General features: G+C 36.7%; 1 protein-coding gene and 1 pseudogene across 3 annotated transcripts; one reads left to right on the plus strand and one right to left on the minus strand.

The window, feature by feature from the left end:
* Window positions 1-3,008: 3,008 nt before the first annotated feature.
* On the minus strand, window positions 3,009-25,087 carry LOC137806838 (alpha/beta-Hydrolases superfamily protein). Of its 2 annotated transcripts, none has more exons than XM_068607150.1 (9): window positions 24,595-25,087; window positions 24,162-24,238; window positions 22,638-22,743; window positions 21,856-21,948; window positions 21,686-21,751; window positions 20,031-20,176; window positions 4,435-4,543; window positions 3,491-3,555; window positions 3,009-3,373 (listed from the first exon to the last, which is right to left on the minus strand). In XM_068607150.1, the coding sequence occupies exons 1-9, from the start codon at window positions 24,811-24,813 to the stop codon at window positions 3,226-3,228; spliced, it is 1,029 nt and encodes a 342-aa protein (XP_068463251.1). In that variant the 5' UTR covers window positions 24,814-25,087; the 3' UTR covers window positions 3,009-3,225. The 2 variants fall into 2 exon arrangements, with proteins under 2 accessions (XP_068463251.1, XP_090156525.1); XM_090300399.1 differs by having other exon boundaries at window positions 22,592-22,743; window positions 24,595-25,042.
* LOC150028742 (uncharacterized) lies at window positions 7,345-14,118 on the plus strand (annotated as a pseudogene). Its single transcript, XR_016519552.1, has 2 exons — window positions 7,345-8,207; window positions 11,779-14,118. The product of XR_016519552.1 is annotated as an uncharacterized LOC150028742 (transcript).
* Window positions 25,088-26,599: the final 1,512 nt, after the last annotated feature.

Here is a 26,599-nt window from a genome sequence, read left to right on the forward strand (position 1 = left end):
AAAGAAATTACTAACTAGAAAGCTTGTAAACTAGAAGGCACTTTGAACCTTGAAGACACACTCACCGACTAAAGCGCATTGATCCACTAATTAATAAGAGTATTGCAAATTACAACTCGAAAAAATACAAAGAAATTAGGTCAACAAATTTGGATGCACAAAATTAAAATCATATTCTATGCACTCTTTTACTTGTAGCTCCCTTGTGTATATTTGTGTATGCTTTTAGAAGTGGTTGTTTGTTGTCCCTTGCTTTGTCTCTTTAGAATTGATGACATTGTAGGATGAACATGACTTTGACAAAATTTGTATGAATTCAAAAATCAAAATGACTCAACTACAAACACTTTGCACTGATTAAAATCACAAGACTTAAATAAAACAAAAACAAAACAACCAACACAATGAAACCTAAAAACAGTTTGAAAACATAAGTTCAAGATCAAGTTGAACCAAATGCACCGATTGGAATTTTCCAAACAATAACACAACTTCAAAATGTAACTAAAAACAACAAGACATTCAAGACAACATATGACAATACAGAAATGAATAAAACATAAAAATTAAATGAAGAGAAAAACACTTATCTCTTGAAGAATCAAAGCTCTTGATACCAAATGATGGGTTTGCACTTCATGACTGGTTGTTCTTCTTGGAGATTTGAAAAGGGTGGCAGAAGCAATGGATGTGATGGATTAAGGAGGGATCATATAGAGTTATGGGTTTCTTGTATGTGCATGAAAGGTATGGAGAGTGAATGATTAGACCATATCTGGAGAAAGGTGAAGATCAAAGTGTCTAACCTAGAGAGATTAGATAAGGGAGTAGTAGCTTGCAATATTTGGCAGCATTTTACTTGTAAAATTGATCTTACATAACATGAGTCAAGCGCCCCTATATATAGGTGCAAGTGTCTTGAAGACAAAAAGGTAGAGGTAGAAAAGAGACGTAAAAGGGGTGACCTAGGGTGTTAACCTAGGTCAATGCCACCCCTTGGCTAGGTTTCTAAAAGGTAGGACTACATTCCTACCCTAAAAGGTCTAGACACAAGTCAAAATGATAAATACATTCCCTAACCAAAATGATAAATACACCCCTCCTATTATGCTACATATACACTATTCTGCTGAAATTACAATCAAAGAAACTAATTGATGCTCAGCTCCCATGGCTTAGGCTCTACTCCTTGTGATCCTCTGAGTGGTCTTTGAACATGTAGAAAAAAGTTTCTCTGTTATCAGTAGCAGAGTCCCAATCCTTTTGAATCCTCTTTGCCATGGACCTAATTGTTGGTCCTGAACTTGGGTTTGAGCTTGGGCATCTTCCATCAGTCCACCTCTTAGGTTGGATCTTGTCTTTCGACTCCTTAAAAGTCTTAGGGCCGGTGGGGGTGGTGAAGGACCTACCGACGAGATTGGTCGATCCGACGATGGTCCCCCTCCACAAACTTCCTTTTCATCTCTTCATTCTCCTTTTGGAGAGCTAGGATCTCTCCTCATTCTTTCGAGAGATCTCCTCATTCCTTCTTTTCATCTCATCCATCTATGCAGAGACATCAACAATGTCATCTACTCAGCTTCAGACATTCTTTCGCTAGCCATGCTTTGGATCGATACCATCGAACGGAGTTGGGACCTAGAAAACTATAGAGATTATTCTTCTGCTTTCTCGATCGATCAGTCGAATAGCACTTCACTTCCTCTCCAAACAAGCTCCTTACTCTCATCTACTCACTTTACTCCTCAGTCTTCATAATCCAGACTCGAATAATATCTATAGAAGGCACTTCGACGCTAAAGTCAAATTTTGTATTCGACACTCAATATTTTGAATACTATATAATGACATACCTGATTCTTGGAATCTGTGTTATTTATATTATTTTGGTGAACCTTTCTTATTAGACCAACTTGGGTGAGGAATGCATTAACTAACTCTTAATTGTTAATCAACCTCACTAATTCTGCTTAAACATAATTGATTCCAAATTGTGGTGTTGGTCGTGCAAACCTTACCAATACAAAATATAACACAAATTACAAAAACATAATTGCTTATGTAAATTCAAATAAAGCCTGAAGAATTGAGTATTATCTCACGCCTGTAAATGTGTTAGAAGTCGTGGTCATGGGGCTATAACAAGTAGGCACTAACGAATATTTGGTAGAACCAGTTGTCGTATGGTTACCAAAGCAGGTGATAAAATGGAAGACATTAAGGCTAATAATACATTAATAATCCACCTTTTCATACAGCTACGTTAGAACTCCAATGTCATTTTAATATTTTTTTATATCATTCAATTATAAATTTACCATTTATTATATATATTTATATTTAAAATTCTATTTATTATATATATTTATATTTAAAATTCATCCCTTCAAGAGTTGTATACTCTTTAGTTGTGCCAGAATTGTATACAACTACTCTTAGTTGTGCCGGGACATTAAACAATGATATTGTCTGGTGCATGCAGTACTTCTAAAAAAGGGCAAATGTTGACTAAAAATATAGCCTCCATGAACGAAAATTTGGCCAGCTGCTCAGACGTCACCAACTTCACCAAACCATCACCAACCACCTCAAATCAATCACTTCGATTTGTGGAGACTCAAGGTAAACTCTTACTTTTGGAGTAGACTTCACATTACTGTAAACTCCAACTTAACGGTATGTAACGTATAAACAATGGAAGCAAAGGAACGAAGGTAACTGAACATATTACCACTATTAACATTGACAGAATCTGACGAGTGTAAGGCAATAAAAATGTTAACATGATTATATATTTTCACAGAAAAAGATGATCAATTCTCATGTGGGTCTTGTAGTTGGGAAATTATTTCGGCACGAAAACAAGCAACTAAAATAACACGAGGTTTTATTCCACTACATGTCTACATCACACACTGAGGAAATCCTGACAACCTCTTATCTGCCTCTGCCGGTGGAAACATCAGAATTGCCTAAAAATGTAGAAATGTTCCCTGAGTAAAAAATAATTAATTCAAAAAACAGATATACCACTTTTCCTTTGAGATAATAAATATTAACATCTGTTATATCAACAAAAACTAAGGCTGAAAATAACAACCCCAACAAATTCAAACCCTCCACCCCAAAAAAGATATATGGGAGTAAAAAAGAAAGATTGACAAAAGAGAATCGAAACTATCATCACAATAAAAAAGGGCATGGAAAACTGATAGAGACATCCAATTAACTCCATGGATCATCCCAGCCCTTAGGGCCCTCTCTTTTTAAGAAGTCAATAATAGAATTAACAGCTTCTTCAACTCTGTTGGAGAGGGAGTGATTTCCATATTCGATCTCTACTTTCTCTGCTCCTCCCATTGCTCTGCATAACCTGCATGGATTCAAAATGTACCCCTTGACCATAGGATCGGCAATCATATATCTCAATCCTCTCAAATTGCACTTATTGAATAACAAAAACTGACACCAGATAGGATAGAGGTTTTACCGCTCAACAAGAGCTTTCTTATCAACGTAATCTGGCACATATTCGTCCCCCATTGAAAATATAACCTGCCAAAAAACCAAGGCATTCCATAATGACAAGCTTCCTCCTCAAGAATTATAGGTAGATCTCAAGTTTTCTGTCTTCGTCTCTAATAGAATAACATTTGCACATTTACTAGTAGCACTTATACTGTATGGTTGAAAATGGCAGCAGATTTATGAAAGTAACATCATCGACACTGTTGCTCGACATTCAGGCTAAGGCTAATATTGAGAGCTATAGTTGATAGTTTGACAGTGAAAAATTTTAAGCCTTCTTTTTTCAGTAATTGGGAGCACTAGCACTCTAGCATGTTATAAACTTAGCTATAACCTCAACACAGCTTCCCAATCCCCAGTGCATTTTACTTTTACTATATATGCCTTCTTAAACTGGCAAATTACATTTCAAAAGAAAAATATCGTATACCTTCTACAGAAATGAAAAAAGAAGCAAGAAAACTTTTGCTATTATGACTAACATATTGAAGCATAAAACCGTAGCATAGCAATTGATTAGAAAGGTGTCAGCTACCACAATTGTATTTTGTCATAAATTAGTTGAATAAACTTAGTTTGGATGAAAAAGAAGCAAGTAAACTTCTGCTCTCTTAAAATATTGAAGCATAAACCGCAGCATAAAAATTGATTGGTTAGCTTGGTGTAAGTTACCAAACTGTATTCTATCATAAATTTGTTTAGTAAACTGAAGCAGTTAGGGATTCTAATTTCAAACTGTCTCTGAAGCCTAAAAATCGGAATCTGTATTTAGTGCAAACGAGATTTAATCAACAAAATTTGTATCCATTTCCTCTCAATATTTCTCTCTACGGATTCTCAACATCAGCCCAAAAGGTTGTACAAAAAAGGAAAATAAAAAGTTATGTTAAACAGATATATGGTCACCTGACAATGTGTGCTAGACATATGCCCCAGCCTCATCCTCAGTTGGTCTTCACTCAGGTCAGAACTGAACATGTCATCATCGCCATTGTATGAACATAGGGAGTGATACCTACAAAATTAATCTCTTTTTAGGACAGGAACAAAAGCATGGGATTATGAGACAACAAACTTGCCGTATAATCATTATCAACTTTTGCAAGAAGTTAACTTTTCTAGCATGCTAACATGTTGTGTATATGGTATTGCTACATTATGGAGAGAAAGGTACTTAAGGATGGAAAAACAGGAATAAAAAAGTAAATAATGTCTTCAAAACAGATATTACTTGATACGTGACAAGTTGTGTATTTGACATCTGATAAGCCTAGCTCAAAATCAATATCAAACAACTTAAAATCATTTACAGATATGTAGTATATCGCTAACTTAATTGGAAGCTTGTCATCAAAACAATAGTAGAGGAATTTCAGCATGAACAAAACTTGGACTTTCAGAAATGACATTGATAAATCCAAAACTAACTAAGCCTTTTACAAATATACAGTATAGCACTAACTTTGGAAGTCTGTCATCAAAACAACAGTAGAGGAATCCTGTCATGAGCCAAACTTGGCACTTTGCAAATCACATTGATACAGCCAAAACAGTAGAGGGTGGGAGAAGTGGCCATTCTGACTAGTTATCATTTGGGAACTGAGCATCAGCTATGTAGAAAAGGGACCTCATGAAAGGAGAATTCTTTCTTTTGTTCTTAGTAATTCAATTCAATAGTGAATATACACTACAAAAGTATGATTTCCCTTACTTTCTCTGCTTTTTTTCCTTTTTCTGTGTGACTATCATAAATCCAGAATCCATTTATAGGTTCTTCTGGATTCCAAAAAATCTAGTCTGACCTGACAATTCAAGATTGGGGTAGACAGAATCACAATTGGAAAAGTTGGAGAATTTAGTGGAAATTCTGATGAAGGTGGCCAAGGCCAACACACACGGGTCAACTTTTGGAAATAAAACACAATATATCAAGCAACTGATTGAGAGATGGATACAGAAACAAGGCATCAAGTTGGAGGATGAAGTTATAACTCAGGAACTTGTAGAGTATTGGGTTGGAAAAGCAGAGATGTAGAGGCTTAACCAGAGAAGGAACCTTAAATGGAGCAACCAATATATTGCTGGATTAAGCACCAGAAGAGGAACAGTTCAATGGACTAGGAAAAGAGGTAGAGGCATAAATCATAGGATTCGTCTGGATATAGAGAGTTAACTTTTTGTGTGCACAAAAACCACGCTAAGGGTCCCATGATGGGGAGACAATACAGTCACATCTGGGTGAAAGAGAGGGTGGCACAAGGGTCCAGCATGGGTAGCCAGTGCCCCAACAATGGTTATAAAACAATGAATTCGGACAAGTCAGATCAGCTCACTAATAACACTGGCACAAGCATGCAGGATATGTTGCTACTGCCAGAACAGCTACACATGCCCCATGGACAATGGAGACAAGCAGAAACCAAAAGCATCAAGAGTCGGGAAAGGAAAGGAGTATTAAAAGGAAAGAGCACAATGGGATTTTCAAAAAAATGGGCTGCGTTATTCACTAAATACGTGAAAACTCAAAATAACAGCAGAGAGGGTCATTAGGAAAGAAAAGTGGACTAGCATTATTTGAAAGTGGAATTAAATTTAATTCTAACTTGTAAAACTGATTTGTAAGATGATGTTTACAATCATTTATATATTAATCTGGTCACATCTTTAATCATCGTTACATCTCTAACATACATATTTGTTTAATTACTCACTCAATCCCTGTACGAAAAAACGATAAGTTTTAGTCCCTATACAGCTTTTTTGGCAATTTATCACCATCAGAAAGTTTTTCTAGTAGTATTTTTACCATAAAAAAGTCTTTTTTGTTATTCTCAACAAGGACCAAAGTATATAGATGTAGAGAAACTAAAATTATAGTTTTCTTGTACTGACTTACAACTTACAATGGGGACAACTATATGGATTAATTATATAGTTTTACCTTAGAAAAATATGTTTTCAGCACTGTTATGATGTCTCACCTGAATTGAGAATAGACTTGCAAACCTTGACCATAGTTAGCTTGTAAACTTGAGTTAGGGTCAAAAAATTTATAATATAGCAATAGATCCTATCCAATCTAGACGTTATGATGACTGATAGAGCATCCACTGAGTTAGCACCTTTTAGAAGGATAACTAGGAGCATGACACAGGATCAAGGACTAGGTTAGACTCATTTCATAATCAGTGACTCACAGTCCATTATGCCTTGGAGGATTACCAGGAGAAGAGCACAAATTATTAGACTTGAGAACCCACTATTTTTCCTGCTTTGTATTTTGGAAGAATAGAATTTAAATAGCATAAATTGGACTTGTGTCAAGCCCACATTTAAACCTAGCTTCTAGAAAGAGCTCCCCGTGTGTCGCCCAAGTTACACTTCTCACATTATGCACATGCTTAAATGTGAGAAGCATGTGCTCACCTAGATCCACAATTAGTGGCGCCAATTTAGGGGCTTAAGTAGGTGATAGAAATGCTGAGGTACAACTGGGCCAGGAATATGGTCCTAAGCCCAAGATTTGGAGAGTGTATGAGAGGAAGAATAAGAGAGGGGTCAAGAGGAATGACGTGGCCCTGAATCAGGCTTGATATGTATGGAGGATATAAGGGGTATAAGCATTAGTAATATATATAGGTGGTTAGAGGAGAGAGAGAGTATCGAGGATTCTGTTAGAAGTGGATTCACTGTAAACGTGAATTGTAGAGGCCCTGTGGCTCTGGATTGGTAGCTTGCTACCAATTACTGTTAGATTGTTATTTCCTTATTTTTCCTGCTGAGATACACGGTATTAGTTACCTGATTCAAGAATCCTAAAGGAGATATCCATTTTCTTGCTGATTGTCTCTGTTATTTGATCTGCATTCCATTAAATTGGTCCGACCTGCCGGATAAAGACCCAGCCCGGAGAAGACCGTCGATGCCAAGGAAGCCACCTACGCCTAAGATGGGTGATCGGATTGACGCTTTGGAGACCCAAGTGGGACATGTTACCTCCACGCTCGACGCATTGGTTCGACAAATGCAGCTCCAGTCCGAACAGATGCAGCAGCAGAGTCTAGTTCTCGCGAAACTAAGCAAACTGAAGGAGGGAAATAGAGAAGGAGAGGCATCGAGTGGAAACTCGGGTGGTGATTCGCCTTCGAGTGAGTCTCGACTCGCCGGGAAGAAGGTGAAGCTTCCACTGTTCGATGGCGAAGATCCAGTGGCTTGGATAACTCGTGCGGAAATATATTTCGATGTCCAGAACACACCGGAGGATATGCGGGTGAAGCTTTCACGTTTGAGCATGGAAGGTCCCACGATCCATTGGTTCAATTTACTGATGGAGACGGAAGATCAGCTATCATGGGAAAAACTCAAAAGGGCATTGATCGCACGTTATGGTGGCCGGAGATTGGAAAACCCGTTTGAAGAATTATCCACGCTCCGTCAAACTGGAAGAGTTGAAGAGTTTGTTGAAGCATTTGAATTGCTTTCCTCGCAGGTGGGTCGATTGTCGGAGGAGCAATACTTAGGATACTTCATGAGTGGGTTGAAACCTCCGATCCGGCGAAGGGTGAGAACTCTGAATCCTTCTAATCGGATGCAGATGATGAGGATGGCTAAGGATGTTGAGGAGGAGATTAAGGAAGACGATGCCGAGGGTGAAAAAGCTGTGGGGAAAAGGTTTGTGGGCCGAAGAGAAGAAAGTGGGCTTAAGTTCAGTAGTGGGTTTAACCCGACCCAGAAGGACATGAATAGACCCGGAAACTTAAGTTGGCCCAACCCGGCAAAAACAGGGAGCTCTTTTGGGTCGAACGCGAACCCAACTTCATCGCTGAGCTCGACGGGACGGAAGAGCGACGGCGACTGCCGCGGTAGAGCTTCGGAACGGTGGCGGGGAGTGCGAAGTGAGGAGATGGAGGAACGGCGAGCAAAGGGGCTTTGTTTTAAGTGCGGTGGTAAGTATCACCCAACCTTGCACAAATGTCCTGAACGCTCCCTACGTGTGTTGATATTGGGGGAAGGAGAAACAGTGAATGAAGACGGAGAAATAGTAGCGTTGGAGGTAGAAGATGCCGAGGAGGAGGAAGAACCAGAGGCGGAGTTCAAAATTATTGGGGTTCTGGGAAAGATGGGAGAATATAATACCATGAAGTTGGAGGCACAATTAGCTGATGTGGTTGTGGAGGTGTTGGTCGATAGTGGAGCTAGCCACAATTTTATTTCACCTGAATTGACCTCCGCCTTGGGACTACCAGTAAGCCCTACTACTGTTAAGAGAATCAAGCTTGGGGATGGCCATCGGGTTATGTCCGAAGGCACGTGTAAAGGAATTAAGCTTTTTCTGGGGTCTAGGCTCTTTGTAATAGATGCTCTGGTGTTGGAATTAGGAGGGTTAGATGTGGTTCTCGGTATATCATGGTTGAGCACATTGGGGAAAGTGGTAATGGACTGGAAAAATTTATCTATGCAGTTTTGGCATAATGGGGAGCTGGTAACATTACAGGGTCAAGGAAAAGGACAGGTTCGACATGGCTGTCTCAATTCCTTCTTGACAGGCCAAGAGCGGGACTGGAATGGTGAAGGGTGGTGGACTCAATTGGAAGAGAAGCAGCATGCAATGGAATTGGGTCAAAACAGTGTGCGGGAAGTATTGGAGCGGTTTCCTGCAGTGTTTACAGACAAGTTAACACTACCTCCAGTAAGAGATCAGGTGCATAGAATCAATTTGTTACCTAATTATGGTCCAGTCAATGTGCGGCCATACAAATACCCTCACCACCAAAAATCTGAAATTGAGAGACAAGTAGCGAAGCTGTTGCAGGCAGGGGTTGTTCAGCCCAGTATGAGCGCTTTCTCTAGCCCCGTCATTTTGGTCAAGAAGAAGGATCAAACATGGCGGATGTGTGTGGATTATAGAGCTCTCAATAAAGTAACTATCCCGGATAAATACCCTATACCCATAGTGGATGAATTGTTGGATGAATTACATGGGTCAACAATTTTTTCGAAGATTGATTTAAAATCAGGGTATCATCAGATACGTGTGCATGAGAATGATGTGCACAAAACTGCGTTTAGGACTCACAATGGTCATTACGAATATCTTGTGATGCCTTTCGGATTGATGAACGCACCAGCCACTTTTCAGGCCACAATGAACGACATTTTTAGGCCATTTCTTAGAAAGTTTGTGTTGGTATTTTTCGATGACATATTGGTGTACAGCAAGGATGAAAAGGAGCACATACAGCAACTTCAACAAGTGCTACAGGTGTTAGTGGATCAGTGTTTTGTTGCTAACATGGCTAAGTGTAAATTTGGATGTTTGCAAGTAGATTACTTGGGTCATATAATTTCTGGTGCAGGGGTTTCTGTGAATCCAGAAAAGGTTAGATGCATCTTGGAGTGGCCTGAACCTAAGAATGTTAAAGGAGTGCGTGGGTTTTTGGGTTTGACTGGATACTACAGGAAGTTCGTCAAGGATTATGGCAAGATTGCCAAACCTCTGACCGAATTGACAAAGAAAGATGGTTTCAATTGGGGTATGGCTGCTAAGGAAGCTTTTGAGAGGTTAAAGAAAATTATGACAACATCTCCTGTTCTTTTGCTGCCTAATTTCTCTGTGCCCTTTGAAATTGAATGCGATGCTGCAAGGAGAGGAGTAGGTGCTGTGTTGATGCAAAACAGACAACCAATTGCTTATTTTAGCAAAGCTTTGTCTGACAACAACTTGATGAAAACTGCTTATGAAAAGGAGTTGATGGCTTTAGTCCTTGCCATTCAACATTGGAGGCATTATTTATTGGGCAAGGAGTTTGTTGTGTACACTGATCATAGGAGTTTGAAGCATTTTTTACAGCAGCGGATTTCCTCTCCTGACCAACCAACAGTGCTGGTTGGCAAAGTTGTTAGGCTATCAATTTGAAGTGCGTTATAAACCGGGTTTCGAAAACAAAGCTGCCGATGCCTTGTCTCGTTGCTATGATGAGGGTGCATTTTCTGCACTGGTGCACACTCCTATATGGTTAGGGAGTAATCAGCTACTACAAGAAGTGAGGAATGATGAATCTGTTCAGAAGGTAATGGCGGAGGTGATAAAAGATCCTATGGCTAAACCGGGTTATAGTGTGCAGCAAGGGGTTTTATTGTACCAGGGCCGTTTGGTATTGGGTGCTAAATCTCCCTCTATTCCTTCATTGTTGAAAGAATTTCATGAAACTCCTATGGGTGGCCATTCTGGATTTTTGAGGACTTATAGGCGTATTGCAGAGAATCTTTACTGGGTGGGAATGTAGAAATCCATCCGGGATTATGTACGAGCATGTGATGTGTGCCAAAGACAGAAATATGATGCAACTACTCCAGGGGGTTTTTTACAACCTCTACCTATTCCCAATGCTGTATGGGAGGATATTTCCATGGACTTTGTGACTGGCTTGCCTAAATCCAGAGGTTTTGAAGCGGTTTTTGTGGTGGTAGACAAACTATCCAAGTATAGTCATTTTATCTTATTGAAGCATCCTTATACTGCCAAGTCTGTGGCAGAAGTCTTTGTTAAGGAGGTGGTGCGACTTCATGGAATTCCTAGTTCCATTGTAAGTGATAGAGATCCCTTGTTTGTGAGCCATTTCTGGAGGGAATTGTTCAAATTGCAGGGTACGACACTCAAAATGAGCTCCGCCTATCATCCTGAAACAGATGGGCAAACCGAGGTTATCAATAGGTGTCTTGAAAGCTATCTTCGGTGTTTTGCGGCTGATCAACCCAAGACTTGGGCCTATTGGGTGCCATGGGCTGAATATTGGTACAACACTACTTATCTTGTGTCTATAGGTAAGTCCCCTTTTGAAGTTGTCTACGGGAGACAACCTCCTAAATTGCTGCGATACTTGAGCAATGAAACAAAGGTAGCTGCAGTTGCTTTGGAGTTAAAAGACAGAGATGAGGCTTTGGATCAACTTAAGAAGCACTTGTTCAAAGCCCAGCAGCAAATGACAGTGTATGCCAATAAGAAGAGGAGGGATTTGCAGTTCGAGATTGGTGAATGGGTGTTTTTAAAATTGAGGCCCCATAGGCAACAATCAGTTGTCCGAAGGATAAATCAGAAACTTGCAGCACGTTTTTATGGTCCTTTCAAGATCATTGAGAAGGTTGGAGAAGTTGCTTATAAGCTTCAACTACCTGACTACTCCAAAATCCATCCTGTTTTTCACATATCCTTATTAAAGAAGGCAGTTGGGAACTACCATATCCTGGGAGAATTGCCTAAAGAATTAGAGGTTGTTGCTGAAGAAGAGGTATATCCAAGGTTTTGGGCTTCAGAGTAACAGTTCAGGAAGGAGTTTCCATTCCTCAAAGTTTGATCCAATGGAAGAATAAATCTATTGATGATGTCACATGGGAGGAAAATGCTGTGTTGAGGGGTCAATTTCCAGAATTTAACCTTGAGGACAAGGTCATTTCTGATGCGGGTGGCATTGATAGAAATGTTGAGGTACAACTGGGCCAGGAATATGGTCCTAAGCCCAAGATTTGGAGAGTGTATGAGAGGAAGAATAAGAGAGGGGCCAAGAGGAATGACGTGGCCCTGAATCAGGCTTGATATGTATGGAGGATATAAGGGGTATAAGCATTAGTAATATATATAGGTGGTTAGAGGAGAGAAAGAGTATCGAGGATTCTGTTAGAAGTGGATTCACTGTAAACGTGAATTGTAGAGGCCCTGTGGCTCTGGATTGGTAGCTTGCTACCAATTACTGTTAGATTGTTATTTCCTTATTTTTCCTGCTGAGATACACGGTATTAGTTACCTGATTCAGGAATCCTAAAGGAGATATCCATTTTCTTGCTGATTGTCTCTGTTATTTGATTTGCATTCCATTAGTAGGCTTAGTTTGAATTTTGAAATTTCCTCCCTTTGCTAATCACACGACACCTTAGGCTATAAAAATAAAGTGCCTTGCTCTCTTGTAAATCATACTAGATTTTGAGAAGAAACTATGTTGGAGTGAATTTCTGAGTGACTATATGTATATAGTCTCACGCACAAGTTGGTAGTCTCAGCATGAGGGGGATGTGTTGGAGATCCCACATCGACTAGAGATTAGGACATTTCATAGTTTATAAGTGAGTGCAATTTGAAAAGAAAAAGTGAATGAAATGAACAAAGTAGAATTTGAATCAAGACAAAGAAAACAAGTGAAAAGTGAAAAATATATGCTTTCACCATTCAAGCGATATACTTTAAAAAGGATTCTTGATGTATCGCAAATTTGTGTTCATATTTAGTGGAGTTTCATGCTTCTTTTTTTAGTGCATTCTATTAAAATTCAAAATTAAATTTGAGTAAGTTTTCTTTGAGTCTTAAAAGTTATTTTATTGCTTGTCTTGTTAATGTTTTGTCTTCATCTTATTTCCAAATTTAGTTTAGCTTCACTTTATACTTTTCTTGCTTGTCTTTAAATTTCTTAAGTTTTGTTTAGTCCTTCTTGAGTGAGTTGATAGGAGTTGTGTCATCTTTCATTTGAAGCAATTCTTTTCAAGTGTGGACTCTTTGGATAATAGACCTATCTTGGTAATTTGTTGAGTGAAGAGTGAAATTAACCACCTTCCTTCCTTCATCTTTTTTCTAAAAGGTCGGGTGATACACGTGAGAAGAGTGCTTAAAACTTTGTATTGAACTAATTGTTTGAACTTGTTTGTGCAAATATGTCTCACTTGTAAGGGAATCATCCAAGTCGCCTTCTCCTCAAAAGGCAAGTCTTATGGTTGAGCTTGAAGAGACCAAGAGAAGTTTGGCTCAAAAGGAAGATAATGAGGCAAATGATGGAGAGGTTGCAAAGATTAGAAGAGTCACAAGATAGGGAAAACCGGGAGAGGAGATGGGAGCCTAGAAGAGCAACAAGATACCATATACACTATGAAAGTCAAGAAGAAGATGAGGAAGATTGGAGAGTGCAAAATTATGAAGCAAGACGCCATCATCATCAACCCAAGAAGTCTATGTCATGTTAAATTACCATCTTTTAATGGGGACTGTTATCCTAATGTATACTAGGATGGGAAGCTAAGGTAGAACAGATTTTTAGTGTCTATGATGTAAAAAGAGATCAACATGTAAAATTACTTTGACTAAGGTTAATATACATGAAAGTGATGAGTCAAAGATAGCTAGGTTTGTAAGTAGGTTAAGAAGAGAAATACAAGATGTTGTAGAACTATAAGAGTATACCTCTTTGAGAAAATTGATTCACCTAGCCATCAAGTTTGAATCACAAATTTTAAAGAAAAACTCTTTCAAAAAAATACTTATAATGATGACCTTTACAAATAATTTTGGAAGGATAAAAATAAATTTCAAAACAAAGCTTCTCCTTCCAATTTTTCAAGGGAACCCACTTCATAACATAGAATTTCTAAAGACACCTCTTCTACTTCTACTCCTAAATCTCCTACCAAAACCTCAAATAGAAAGTGTTTCAAATGTCTAGGTTTTGGGCACATTGCTCCAAATTGCCCTAAAAAAAGAACAATGATGGTTAAAAAAGGGGTAGTAGTGAGTGACCATAGTTCTCAATCCTCTAGATCTAGCTCTCCTTCCTCTTCAAAAATACCCAAGTGGGGAAGAATGTGAAATACCATGTGAAAGTGACTTGTTAGTGGTAAGGCGCATGTTAGGTCATGTTCAAAAACCATTTGATGAAACTCAAAGGGAAAATATTTTTCATATTCAGTGCCTTATCAATAACAACTTATATTTCATGATAGTTGATGAGGGTAGTTGTACAAAAGTGGCAAGTACAAAAGTAGTGGAGAAACTTGGATTACCCACTATCTCTCATACAAAGCCCTATAAATTGCAATGGTTTAGTAAAAAGAGTGAATTGATTGTTAACAAACAAGTCCTTGTAGCTTTTTTCCATTGGAAACTATAAAGATGAGGTATTATGTGATGTTGTGCCCGTGGAAGCAACACATGTTTTTTTAGGAAGGCCTTGGCAATATGATAGAAAAATTTTACATGATGACCTTACTAACAAAATTTCTTTTCACTTCCAAGGGCATAAAGTCATAACTAAATCTCTTTCTCCAAAAGAAGTAAATGAAGACCAACTAAAAATGAAACAAAAGAGAGACAATGAAAAAAAAAAGAGAGAAACATAATGTTATCAAAACGAGCCTTCTCATCTCTCCCAAGGAAATAAAAAAGGTAATGATTGCTTGAAAGTTGGTATTTATAGTTTATCCACAAAAATGTTTAAAGTCTACATCTTTAAATTCTTCATCTCTAGAAGATAGTTCTAAGTGTTTGGAGTCGTTGTTAAAGGAATTCCAGGACGTGGTCCAAGATCCTTCTAAGGTTTACCACCTCTTAGAGGTATTGAACATCAAATTGATTTTATTCCTGGATGAGACTAAAGAGATCCAAAAAACATGTCAAGAGGTTATTAGAAAAGGGTTGGTCCAAGACAACATGAGTCCTTGTGTTATGCCTATCATTCTTGTCCCTAAAAAAGATGGGTGTTAGCATATGTGTACAAACTGTCGTCGAGCCATAAACAACATAACCATTAAGGATAGGCATCCCATCCCTAGATTAGATGACTTGTCAGATGATATACATGGATCTCAAGTATTTACCAAAATTGATCTTAAAGGCGGGTATGATCAAATTCAAATTAAACCTGGAGATGAATGAAAAACCGCTTTCAAGACCAAGTTTAGACTTTATGAGTGATTAGTCATGCCCTTTGGCTTAACCAATGCTTTGAGTACCTTCATGTGACTTATGCATCATGTCTTAAGATCTTTTATGGGCAAGTTTGTAGTAATCTACTATGATGATATCCTCATATACAACTTGAACATAGAAGACCATAAATTGCATGTTAGGAAAGTACTAGAAATCCTTAGAAAAGATTTGTTGTATGCTAATCCTGAAAAATGTGTCTTTGCCATAAACAATGTTGAATTCTTAGGGTTTGTAGTCAGCTCCAAAGCAGCAACTAGGAATTGACCTACACCCACAAATATTAGTGAAGAGTGAGAAGTTTTCATAGATTAACTAATTTTTATAGAAAATTTGTGAAAGATTTTAGTACTATTGTTGCACCTCTATATGAAATAGTAAAGAAAGATGTAGTATTTAAATGGGACCAAGAACAAGCTAAAGCTTTTGAAACTTTGAAAGATAATTTGACCAAAGCCCCCATCTTAACACTACCAAACTTTACTAAGTCATTCGAAATAGAGTGTGATGCCTCTAATATAGGCATTGGGGTTGTCCTCCTTCAAGAGAGCCACCCCATAGCTTATTTTAGTGAGAAATTAAAAGGAAGTTATCTCAATTACTCCACTTATGACAAAGACTTTATACTCTTGTTAGGGCTTCACAAAACTGGCAGCACTACCTTTTTCCCAAAGAGTTTGTGGTACACAGTGTTCATGAATCTCTTAAATATTTAAAGAACTAGAGCAAACTTAACAAGAGACATGCTAAGTGGGTAGAGTTTATTAAACAATTTCTCTATGATCAAACATAAGCAAGACAAGTCAAATGTGGTTGTAAATGCTCTTTCTAGAAGACATACATTGGTCAATTTTTTAAACACTCAATATCTGGGTTTTGACCACATCAAAGAAATTTACAAAGATTACCAGGATTTTTCTCACATTTTGCAATAGTGCTCAAAAGGAGTCCACAAAGACTTTTTTTCATCCATGAAGGTTTTCTTTTTAAAGGAAAAAGAATTTGTGTGCCCCAAGGGTCTTCGAGACAATCTCCTGTTAAGGAGGAACATGAGGGTGGATTAAGGGGACATTTTGGAGTAGCAAAAGCTTTAGATACCTTGCATGAACAATTCTTTTGACCCAACATGCGAAAATTTGTACACAATTTGTGATAAATGCATAGCATGTAAGAAAGCTAAGTCTAAGGTTCAACCCCATGGTCTATACCCGTTGTCCCATCCTGACATGCCTTGGGTAGATATTTCAATGGATTTTATTCTAGGGCTTTCCAAGACATCTAAGGATATGGATTCTATCTCTGTGGTGGTGGATCATTTTTCCAAAATGACCCATTTTATTCCATGTCACAAAGTAGATGATGCTTGTAATATTTTCAATCTCTTCTTTAAGGAAATTGTTTGATTATTGGACTTCCTAGAAGTATAATATCTGATAGAGACTCTAAGTTCTTGAGTCACTTTTGGAAAATTTTATGGGGCAAACTTGACACTAAACTGATGTTTTCTACTATTTGTCATCCCCAAACAGACGAATAGACAAAGTGGTCAATAGAACTTTGTCACAAATGTTAAGATGACTTATGTTCTCATATTGAGTTTGCTTATAATAGAGTAGTTAATTTTACTACTTCTCACACCCCTTTTGAGGTTGCGTATGGGTTCAATCCCCTTACACCTCTTGACCTACTTCCTATTCTTGTGCTTGAAGAGGTGTTGTTCAAAGATGGTTTTGAAAAAGAAACATTTATTACAAACTTGCACCAACACGTCAGGCGACAAACCAAAAAGGAAGGTATGCAAGTATGCTCAACATTAAAATAAGGGGCGTAAATAAATGATCTTTGAACATGGGGATTTGGTATGGCTTCACTTGAAAAAGGATCGTTTTTCTACTCAAAGGAAATCTAAACTTCTTCCCCATGGTGATGGTCCCTTCTAGATCATTAAAAGGATCAATGATAATGCTTGAGTTAGATCTTCCTAATACATATTTAAGGAGTAATTCTTTTAATGTAAGGATCTAACTCCTGTAGGTGCTTCAAATTTGTGGACGAAATCTCTCTAACCCGGAGAGCATGATGAAACCCTGGCTTATAGAGCATCCACTAAGGTAGCCCAACCTTATAGAAGGATGACCAGGAGCAAGAGAAAGAACCTAGGGCTAGGTTAGACTCATTCCATAGCCAGTGACTTAGAGACCATTATGTCTCAAAGAATTACCAAGAGCAGAGCACAAATTATTGGACTTGAGCAATAGTTATTTTCCCTGCTTTGTATTTCATTAGAATAGGATTTAAAGAGCATAAATTGAGCTCGTGCCAAGCCCACATTTAAACCTAGGTTCTAGAAAAAGCTCCCCATGTGCCGCCCAAGTCACACTTCTCACATTAAGCACATGCTTAAATGTGAGAAGCATGTGCTCTCCTAGATCCAAAATTAGTGGCGCCAATTTAGGGGCTTATGTAGGCTTAGTTTGAATTTTGAAATTCCCTCCTTTTGCTAATCACATGGCACCTTAGACTATAAATAGAGTGTTTTGCTATTTGGTAAATCACACTAGACTCTCAGTAAAACAACTTTGTTGGAGTGAATTTTTGAGTGACTATTCCTCTGAGTCTTATCTTGGCAGAGAATGCTGCAAGTGGCGACTCCCTTCCTCACTCATTTTGGAGCTTTCCTCCCCCAAGTGGCGTGATTCCTTCCATCACTCCATCTGCATGAATGCTACAATTGCATAAGCTTTCCTTTCCACTTTCGTCAATGTGTGATTTTGTTTTCTATTGTTCTTTGTGTCTGTCTTTTCTTTTTGCTCTTTGAAGAGAACTTTAACACTTACTTAACCACTTGGTTAAGTTTGTGTCTAGTGGCAATCCTCACCAAGTCTTCACCATATTTTGTAATCAAAACTCTAATACAAGAAAAACCAAAAACTCAATGAGTGCATTTTCTAAATCAACTCACACATGTTGGGTCACTAATATGCATGATTGTCTAAGTTATGATTCCACAGTTCCTTTCAAGGCATGGAAACTCATCCCTCAATACCCCCAACCCCAAGCTAGCTATTGAAGTTGAGTTAGACTTGCAATTTGGAAAGTGAAAATCAAACTTGGATGCAACTAAGGGGTAGAAAACTTGAAAGTTTTAACTTTGAGAAGTGGCATGGGTGAGGGTCTGGTTTGGAATGCAGATGTTGCTGACCTTGGAAGTGGCAATAAAAGAGTAGCAGGGCGCAAGGGCTACTAGCAACTAGTGGCATAAAAGGGGTGGACAACCATGACAGCTAGCTAGGGTGAATCAAAGGATCTTTGGGTGCACTGATATCAGAACCCAATTCCACATTCCATAGTTGATGATAAGATGGGATGACACTAATGAAGCCAGAGTAGTTAGTTAAATAGTTAGACACCTAAAGTTGTAGAAACTGAATTAGCTTAAATAAAAAGAGGTGTAGATTGAGCATTCAGACTTGTTAGCATTTAGTAAATGAGCATCAAGTTTGTTGTAGAACCCTTTGTGAAGGGTAGCCTATGGGGGCAGAATGCTCTCCTTTATTCTTTGTAATTCAACAAACAATACAAAAGTATTTTCCCATTTCCTTTGTCTAATTAAGTAATTCATTTTCTCTTTTTGAAAAACTCCAATTTTATCTCTGGGTAACCTAATAAATATGCACACAACATCATTCTTTGAAGGGATCGGCCTCAAATAAGTAAACGAATCAAATGTGTAGGAACTCAAACATGGGTAAGGGCAAAAACATATTTACATATGTTGTAACAAATTTGAGTACATGGCCAGTATGGGAAGCATTGACATAAAGTTAGAGGTTGAGCACAAGGACAAGGAAGGAACTGAAAGGTAGGTAGGAAATCAACCTGCTAGTTTGGGTGGCTCTGATTTGCCATAGGGCAGGGAAGTTTATCTCCTTTGATTTTTGTATTCTCAACTCTATTGCCTTTTCCTTTTGTATCCTTGTTAGAATAGTTTATTATCTTCCAAACAGAGGTTGTTTTATGTTGTATCGATCTGCAACCTAAAATCCTAGGGCAAACTCTATTATTTTTTCTTTCTTTGCAACCTAAAATCCTAGGGTAAAATCTATTATATTTTTCTTTCCTTCCTTGAGCTTTGGTTGTAAGCCACTGACCCTTACATATGCATGCATACATACATATATATATGTGTGTGTGTGTGTATGAATCAAAATCAGTAGAGATATCTAAATTAAGATCTCTCAAGCTCTTTTTCTCATATATACTCCTTCAAGTATCCTGAACACTGTTCTCTATAATTTTCCCAATTAATTCCGTAGTAAACTTAGTTCCTATCAGAATGTCATATAAATAAATTTGTACTGCCATAAATTAAGAAATTGATATACTAATGAAATAATAGGCATTTCAAAAATTCAAAGGCTTAAATACTAACAAATAATTCTTTGGTAAGCAGCTCTACTACCATAGGAATTCAAATGTTATTGACGTGTGCAAGAGTGTGATGACCATTTCTTTGCATACATCAAATAATGATAAAAATGCTAAAAAGACTATGTGGTAGACCATGACAATCTAAGAATTACTCTATACAAACCCCTTTGGTCTGATAGTTGATGGGCAAAGATTATTTTACAATTGAATAACATCCTAGTTTCCAAACAATGCATCTTAGGAATCAATCTTAATTGTAAATCTTAACCTATTGACTAATATCAAGTTTGTCTCCGTGTTGGTGGTGCTCTGACAATAATTCTGTACTCACCTATAGGCAGTTATCGGGGAACTAGGATCTGCTTCCCTTGGCATTAACTCTAAACCTCGTCCTTCGCTTATCATCTTAGCAGCCAAGTCAATCATAGAAGCTGTGTGAGGGAGTGTGGCTTGATATTCCCTATCACTGACAGGAGCCTAAACAAATTAAATAGATATAGAAAATTAAACATTCAGTCAAAGAACAGATGGGATAAAATGATATTATTTTGATATTGATCAAACAAAACGTCCACTTTCTTCTTTTGGTTTTAAAACTGGCATTTCAATCCATAGATATATGTTTGTTAATAGAGCATTATTCAATAAATATTAGAAATTCTACAAGGCAATCATAACAATTAAATCATCATTTAATTAAAATAATAAATTAAAACAAAATAATTGATATAACTCTAATGTGTAATTAATTATTATATAGTTCCTAAAATATATCTTACACCTAATAGTATCAAATATCAATATATTTAAACATTACATATTATACTCATTAAAAATAATGGAGTTAGTTGAATTTGCCTTGGTGGACTTCTCAAAGCATGTAGCAGGTACTGTAATACAAAAAGTCCACATGATGACTACAAACCATTTGTTATGTTGTTAACCCCCCACCTTATGCAGGTTATGTTCTATGCATCACTACTTAAGCATTGGAGATAAAATAAAGCTTACACCAGTTCAAGCTCAAATCCACAATTAGGTCCAGGCATGTTGATTAGTTAACAATTACATTATCTGGAGTAGTTATCAACATTATGATTATTAGTTATACGAATGAGAAAGCTGACATCAATATTCCCATATATGCTATAAAACATCCCATATATTTCTATAGCTGGTTCTAATATTAACTTTCTAATCACTAGTGATGTGCTGATCATACTAAAGTTAAATACAAATGAACAAAAAGGTTAGTAGCATCATTCATGTATGTGTTACATCATATATACAATGCAAATCGAGGTGAGGAGATGAAGTTATCAGTTCATCAACAATACAGGTGAATGGAAATCGTAATGCAACAGTGTTTAGTGAAAGGGAATAAACAAAAGTCTTTGCGACGGTTTATATCAGTTTCTCAATAATACGTTAACATAGATTTTAGTATACTAAAGCAACCATTTATGTTCACATTCATATAACTATCTTTATACTTAAACATATTGATGCCGTTTCCTTTCAATGATTTCAGTATTTAAAACTTCAAATATAATAATTGCTAGTTTATGCAAACATAATTCCTGGTGGCAATGGAAGAGTTCAGTTTGGATGAAAACATGTAACAAACATAATTCATTTTCAAAAACATGTTATTAATCTTTGTACAAATATTCTGAAGATTTTAGGAGAAAAAAGGAAAGTTATTTCAGATTGTAGGCTCCTAAATACCATCAAATGACTCAAACCCTTTTCAATATATCCTTATGACCTTAGGCACGTTAAGATATCAACCTAAATCAGGTTAATTGGGCCACTAGTCTCATCTGAAAACATGACAATTAGAAGAATAAGACCCCTAACTGTAAAAGTTCATCTGAGGGGCATAATTGCACCAAATTAAATTAGGCTACCATTTTACAAAAAACATGCAGATGAAAAAAAAAATGGAAGAAGGAAGTTCACAACTGACCCACTATCAGTGTGTACCTGAAAGATGGCAGCACGAACTGCTCGGGAGCAAGCATAATTTGTGCCCATGTAATGCACAATATCCTAAATAAAATGTCAAAAAAGAACAAGAACAAATTTAATTTTCACTATGAATAACAGCAGCAATGGAAGTAGAAGTATAGTTAGCACTTGAAATAGCATATAACCTGGCAGCCAGTACTATGCCCTAGCAATGCCACGCCTTCAGAGTCCTCTTTGTTAATTAAATAATTAATGAGCTGATCCAGCTCCTTAGCATCCTACAACATAAAATTAACAAGCTTAAGAATCAAGATAACCATCCTTGTCGATCAGATAGAAATATTAACATTGCATCATAAGAATGAATATATAATATATTTTTAAAAACACATTATATCTTGAGAACGGCAAAATACTGAGGTACATATATATTTAAAATATGTTATTCAAGGCTGCAGTAACAAATTTAAGGCTCCTGGACTCCTAGGAATTAGGATCCTTAGTTTGCCATATTTAACAAAACAACTAAATTCTGAGGATATTGTTGGGTGAGGTAATGTCAGAGGTCACACTAATTTAACAGTAAAATAAATTACTTCTAAATATCTGATGAAAAAGTCCATAATGTTGTCATTTGTTCTTTTGGATTATTAAACAAAAAACAGAGTTCTCTTTCACAAGATCAATGCTTGATTCATATTGCTCACTGTAAGGAGATGCTTTCTGCAAACACTAAGCTCACTATATCAAAGGAAAAAGGCATTTCACTGCTAAAGTAAAACAATTTCTTGTCTTTTGTGTTAGTGGAATTATATGGTGGTTTACTATTGTATTGATAATTTCCACAATTTTGAGCTAATCATGTAAAATTAATAGGCAAAATCTATTTGATAGAATGTGTTATAAATACTTCACAGCAACCTGTAACAGCACAGCATCACTGGGAATTAAAATTTTAACTGATTACTTGTTGCAAACTGGAGGTGCCATATCCACTGTAAGAAGATGACATAAGAAATTGAACTAATGACCAATTCTCACGGTCCAGAGCAATTGCCAAAGGTTCCAAGTATCTACAAGAAGATGAAGAAAATGGATGTCAGATAGACACTATCCTAAGCTTTGCATCTTCGGGTGGATCTTAAAAAAATGTGTAGAGACCAGTATAAATTTTCTATTATTAGATAAACTAATAACAATACCAACTTCTAGCACATTGATCTTTAAATGAAAAAAAAAATCATAAATCAATTTAAAAATAAGTTGTTGCAACACAATGGAATAGGATTAAAATAATAAATTTGGAAATTTATAAAGAATTATATTTAAGTGCTCCAATAGTTATTTTAAAGAAACCAATTTATAATTATAGAAAAATTGCCACACAAAATAAATTTACAAAAGAAACAACTGCATACAAATTGATTAATTTTTTATTCTATAGAGCTTCTTCATTAAAATAGGTAGAGAAAAATATAAATCTAAATAAAGTAATTAAATTGTTGGTAGCTATTAGCAAATTGCTATTTCCAAGTTACTACAGTCAGACGAAAATGACAAAGAAATGGAAAAAGGGTAATAATAAATATCTGCAAGCACTTCCTTAAAACCGGCTTTTTAATTCATTCCACCATTTCCTCCCTTATATTTGTAGGGAAAATGGAAAAGCACGTTTGATCTTATGAAAGTGGATTATGATTTCCTATTAGCTTTTTAAGCTCATTTCGGTAAGTTTCAAAGCCAAACTTATGAATAAGCTCTCATTTTATACGATTGCAGGAACTTACTTTCCACAAGCACGCTTATCTCAATCATGTCAGTCATCAAATACTTAGAAATACTAGATAGGGTTTTAAGCAAAGAAACCCAAGGCGATCACAGAACACAACACTTAAAAGAACATTAGGTATTATCAATCGAACCTAGAGGGAGAAGAATTTGGCTTTAAAAACATTAGATTTAAAAAGATGAAATAGTATTCTACTTCCAAGGAAAACGAGACTGAAGCCCAGAATGAAAGAGCGATCAAATGAAACAATTTGAATGCATTGGAGGGGAGGGAAACAAACATCAATCATGTAGACCAACACATAGAAGAGATATATTTCTGAACAATTCTACTCAAAAGCTCGAAAAATTCTATGACACCACTCATCTACCAAGCGTATCCGACTGCTAATTTTGTATTTCTTCTAATACTACTGGAGCATAGTATTTTTTCACAACTATATATTGACGTGCTTGAAAATGATTTCAAGGAATCCCACAGCTTTTTTTCTTCTTTTAATACTCAGAATTCATTGGCTTGAAAAATCACTGCTGTTCCTATTCTCATCTATGGAATATAGTCAATGTTTTTTATTTTACATAATATATTTAATTTAAGAAATTACCAATCCAACAGTCATAAGTTATAAAACCATTCTAGGTCAGATGATGAAAGACAACACAGCTTAATAGCTTTGAAATAATCGAGCAGTATGATACGTACGAAGTAGCAAGAAAACCATCGGTCAATCCACCAATAAAAATGACTTGCCGCTTGAAATCGCCAGTCTTAAAGGCAACCTGCAAAAAAAAACTATCATAATGCCCTCCAAGAAAACCAGAAAGCATAAACAAAGCAAAAGAGGAATTGAAAAGTAAAGATACAGTGACAGAAACTGAACAATGGCAACTCAGGCGCGAGATTCACGAAGGAAAAAACACGATACTGAAAGACACGAAAACACTAACGCTTACGTAGCACACTCATTGATAATTACTATTTTTCTTTCTTTCGAAGAAATCAGAGATCTCGAAGGTCGAATACAATGTAGAAGAGTAGGTGCGATATTAATAATATTGAATAGAAGATAAAATCGAAATAATAAAAAAGAAAGTCATATGTATACGCATAAAAAAGAAGCAAGAAGGTAACGGACCTGAATAGGCTTGGGACCGTACTTGAAAAGAACTCCTCGGAACTGATTTCTGCGGACGACAGGGTCGGCGGACTCGGTGGAGGCAGCGACGGCGGGGGAGTTAGTGGACATTTTCAAACTCCTTGAACCACCGGGTCGAACGATTCCGAAGAACCAGGACGAAGATGTAGTGGAGGAAGAAGAGGAGAAGGAAGAGGAAGAGGTGAGAGAATGATTCATTGCCTGGTGAGCGGGACCGTTAGATTATAGCCATGATGTGCTGATAGTGCACGTAATGTGGTCTTGGGATCCGAGAACGAAAACGGAAGAAGATCCCTCCAAGTTCCACATCATGACAGAGCAGGTTACCGGTTACCTATGGAAAGTTTGGATCAGAATGTCACCGGCTCGCGACCGCGTAGTTTTCACGCGCGTGTAAATCGTGCGGAATAGATTGCCGCTGCCAGTTACTCTTACCCGGTGGGTGAACTGTCTTCTTAAAAAATGTGGCAATAAATAATAATAAACACATCTCAATGATAAAAAAGAACCAGGACTCTATTAGGTTGAAACTTACAACTTTTAAAATGAATTTTTGCTTCAGTTATAAAAGTCCGTAAAACATTGAATTAAATTAAATGTAATTATTTTGATTCTACTTATTTAGGTCAAAGTTTAAGTTAGATAGTTAATTTATGGATTGATTTCTTTTATAAAACAAGTAGCGGTAACATAGTCACGAGAATGTCTGTTTATCCAAAAAAATATTTTTTTTTATTATTTATATTAGTGAAAATATAGTCGTTATTATGCTTGTAATTTTTTTATTTTTATTATTTATATATAATTATATTTAATATCAAAAATAAAATAAAGATGTCAATTAAACTAAAATAGTGTGTATATTCGTATTTTTTATTTTTATCATTTATATATAATTATGTCTAATATTAAAAATTTAATAAAAGATGTCAACTAAACTAAATAATAAGTAGAGATGAAAATTATAAATTTTAAGAGAGATGGACATATGACAAAAAAATAGAAAATGATTGAAATATTCAAAACATCCACTCTTTTATATCTCTTTCAATTCAAAGCGCTCATACTAAATGTTTTAGAAAAAATAAGAAATTATGCAATGCATGATAGTGAAATAAAATCAAATATTGATATGAAGATAAAATAAGAAAAGAATTGAGAGAGTTAAAAAGGAGAATCTCATTTATATATAAACATAGATATATTTATATTTAATATTAAAATTTAAATAAATAATGTAATTATTAGCACACTTATATTAATAATATAAATTTATAGTACATTTTAATAAATATAAATATACATAAGAAGACACAAAAATTATCTAAGTGCACCTACTGATATATTGTGAAGGAAACATAGTAGTTGTTTCCGCCGGTTGACCTAACGTCTTCGTGCGTTTCTGTTGACTTCGCTTCCAAGAACCCTTCGCTCCCACGTTTCCTTCCTCCGGTGGAAACACCTGAAAACAAAGAAACAAAGGGTGCCCTCGCGGCCGTTTGCACTCCGACGGTCAAGTTAGTATCTCGGGCAATGAACACCAAACTATCACTCTTAGATCACTGTGTGTTCTTTCTCACCCTGTTCACTCTCAAAAATGCGTAACTTCACTAATGAAAGTGTAGAGTGTTTTTTGTAAAATGTCAAAACGTACCTTAGTTATGTCTGTTGTTAGCCTTATATACCTTTGGTGTTATTGCCCTCCTGTTTAGCTATGACTTAAGCATTTTGTAGGCGCGTCTTAGCGACACTAACACCCAGACTTAGGCTTGTCCAGTGTATAAGACTGCCCTGCCGTAGTGCAACTGGCGTGGGATGACTGCTTGGGTGTCAACTCATGCACCAAATCTCTGAGTCATTCGTCCTGGGAGTCCCCTGCCTTCCTCACGTGCCATGCATGCAGATCACCCTCTGGGACGTGACCCTCTCTCGGGTCGTCTCTGTCCTAATGGCTCTTTAATGGTGGTGCGTATTACCGCGTCCC

The sequence above is a fragment of the Phaseolus vulgaris genome, chromosome 3, assembly GCF_051622355.1.
Source record: "Phaseolus vulgaris cultivar YP4 chromosome 3, ASM5162235v1, whole genome shotgun sequence".
In the NCBI taxonomy this organism is placed as follows: Eukaryota; Viridiplantae; Streptophyta; class Magnoliopsida; order Fabales; family Fabaceae; genus Phaseolus; species Phaseolus vulgaris.

What these genes read in the sequence shown, in the direction of transcription:
- LOC137806838 (XM_068607150.1), bottom strand. Translation starts at nt 24,813, where the DNA reads ATGAATCATTCTCTCACCTCTTCCTCTTCCTTCTCCTCTTCTTCCTCC. An exon ending in ACGGTCCCAAGCCTATTCAG is followed by an intron (nt 24,239 to 24,594) that starts GTCCGTTACCTT and finishes TTTTTTTTGCAG; the next exon opens with GTTGCCTTTAAGACTGGCGA. An exon ending in TGTCTAGCACACATTGTCAG is followed by an intron (nt 3,556 to 4,434) that starts GTGACCATATAT and finishes GTTTTTTGGCAG; the next exon opens with GTTATATTTTCAATGGGGGA.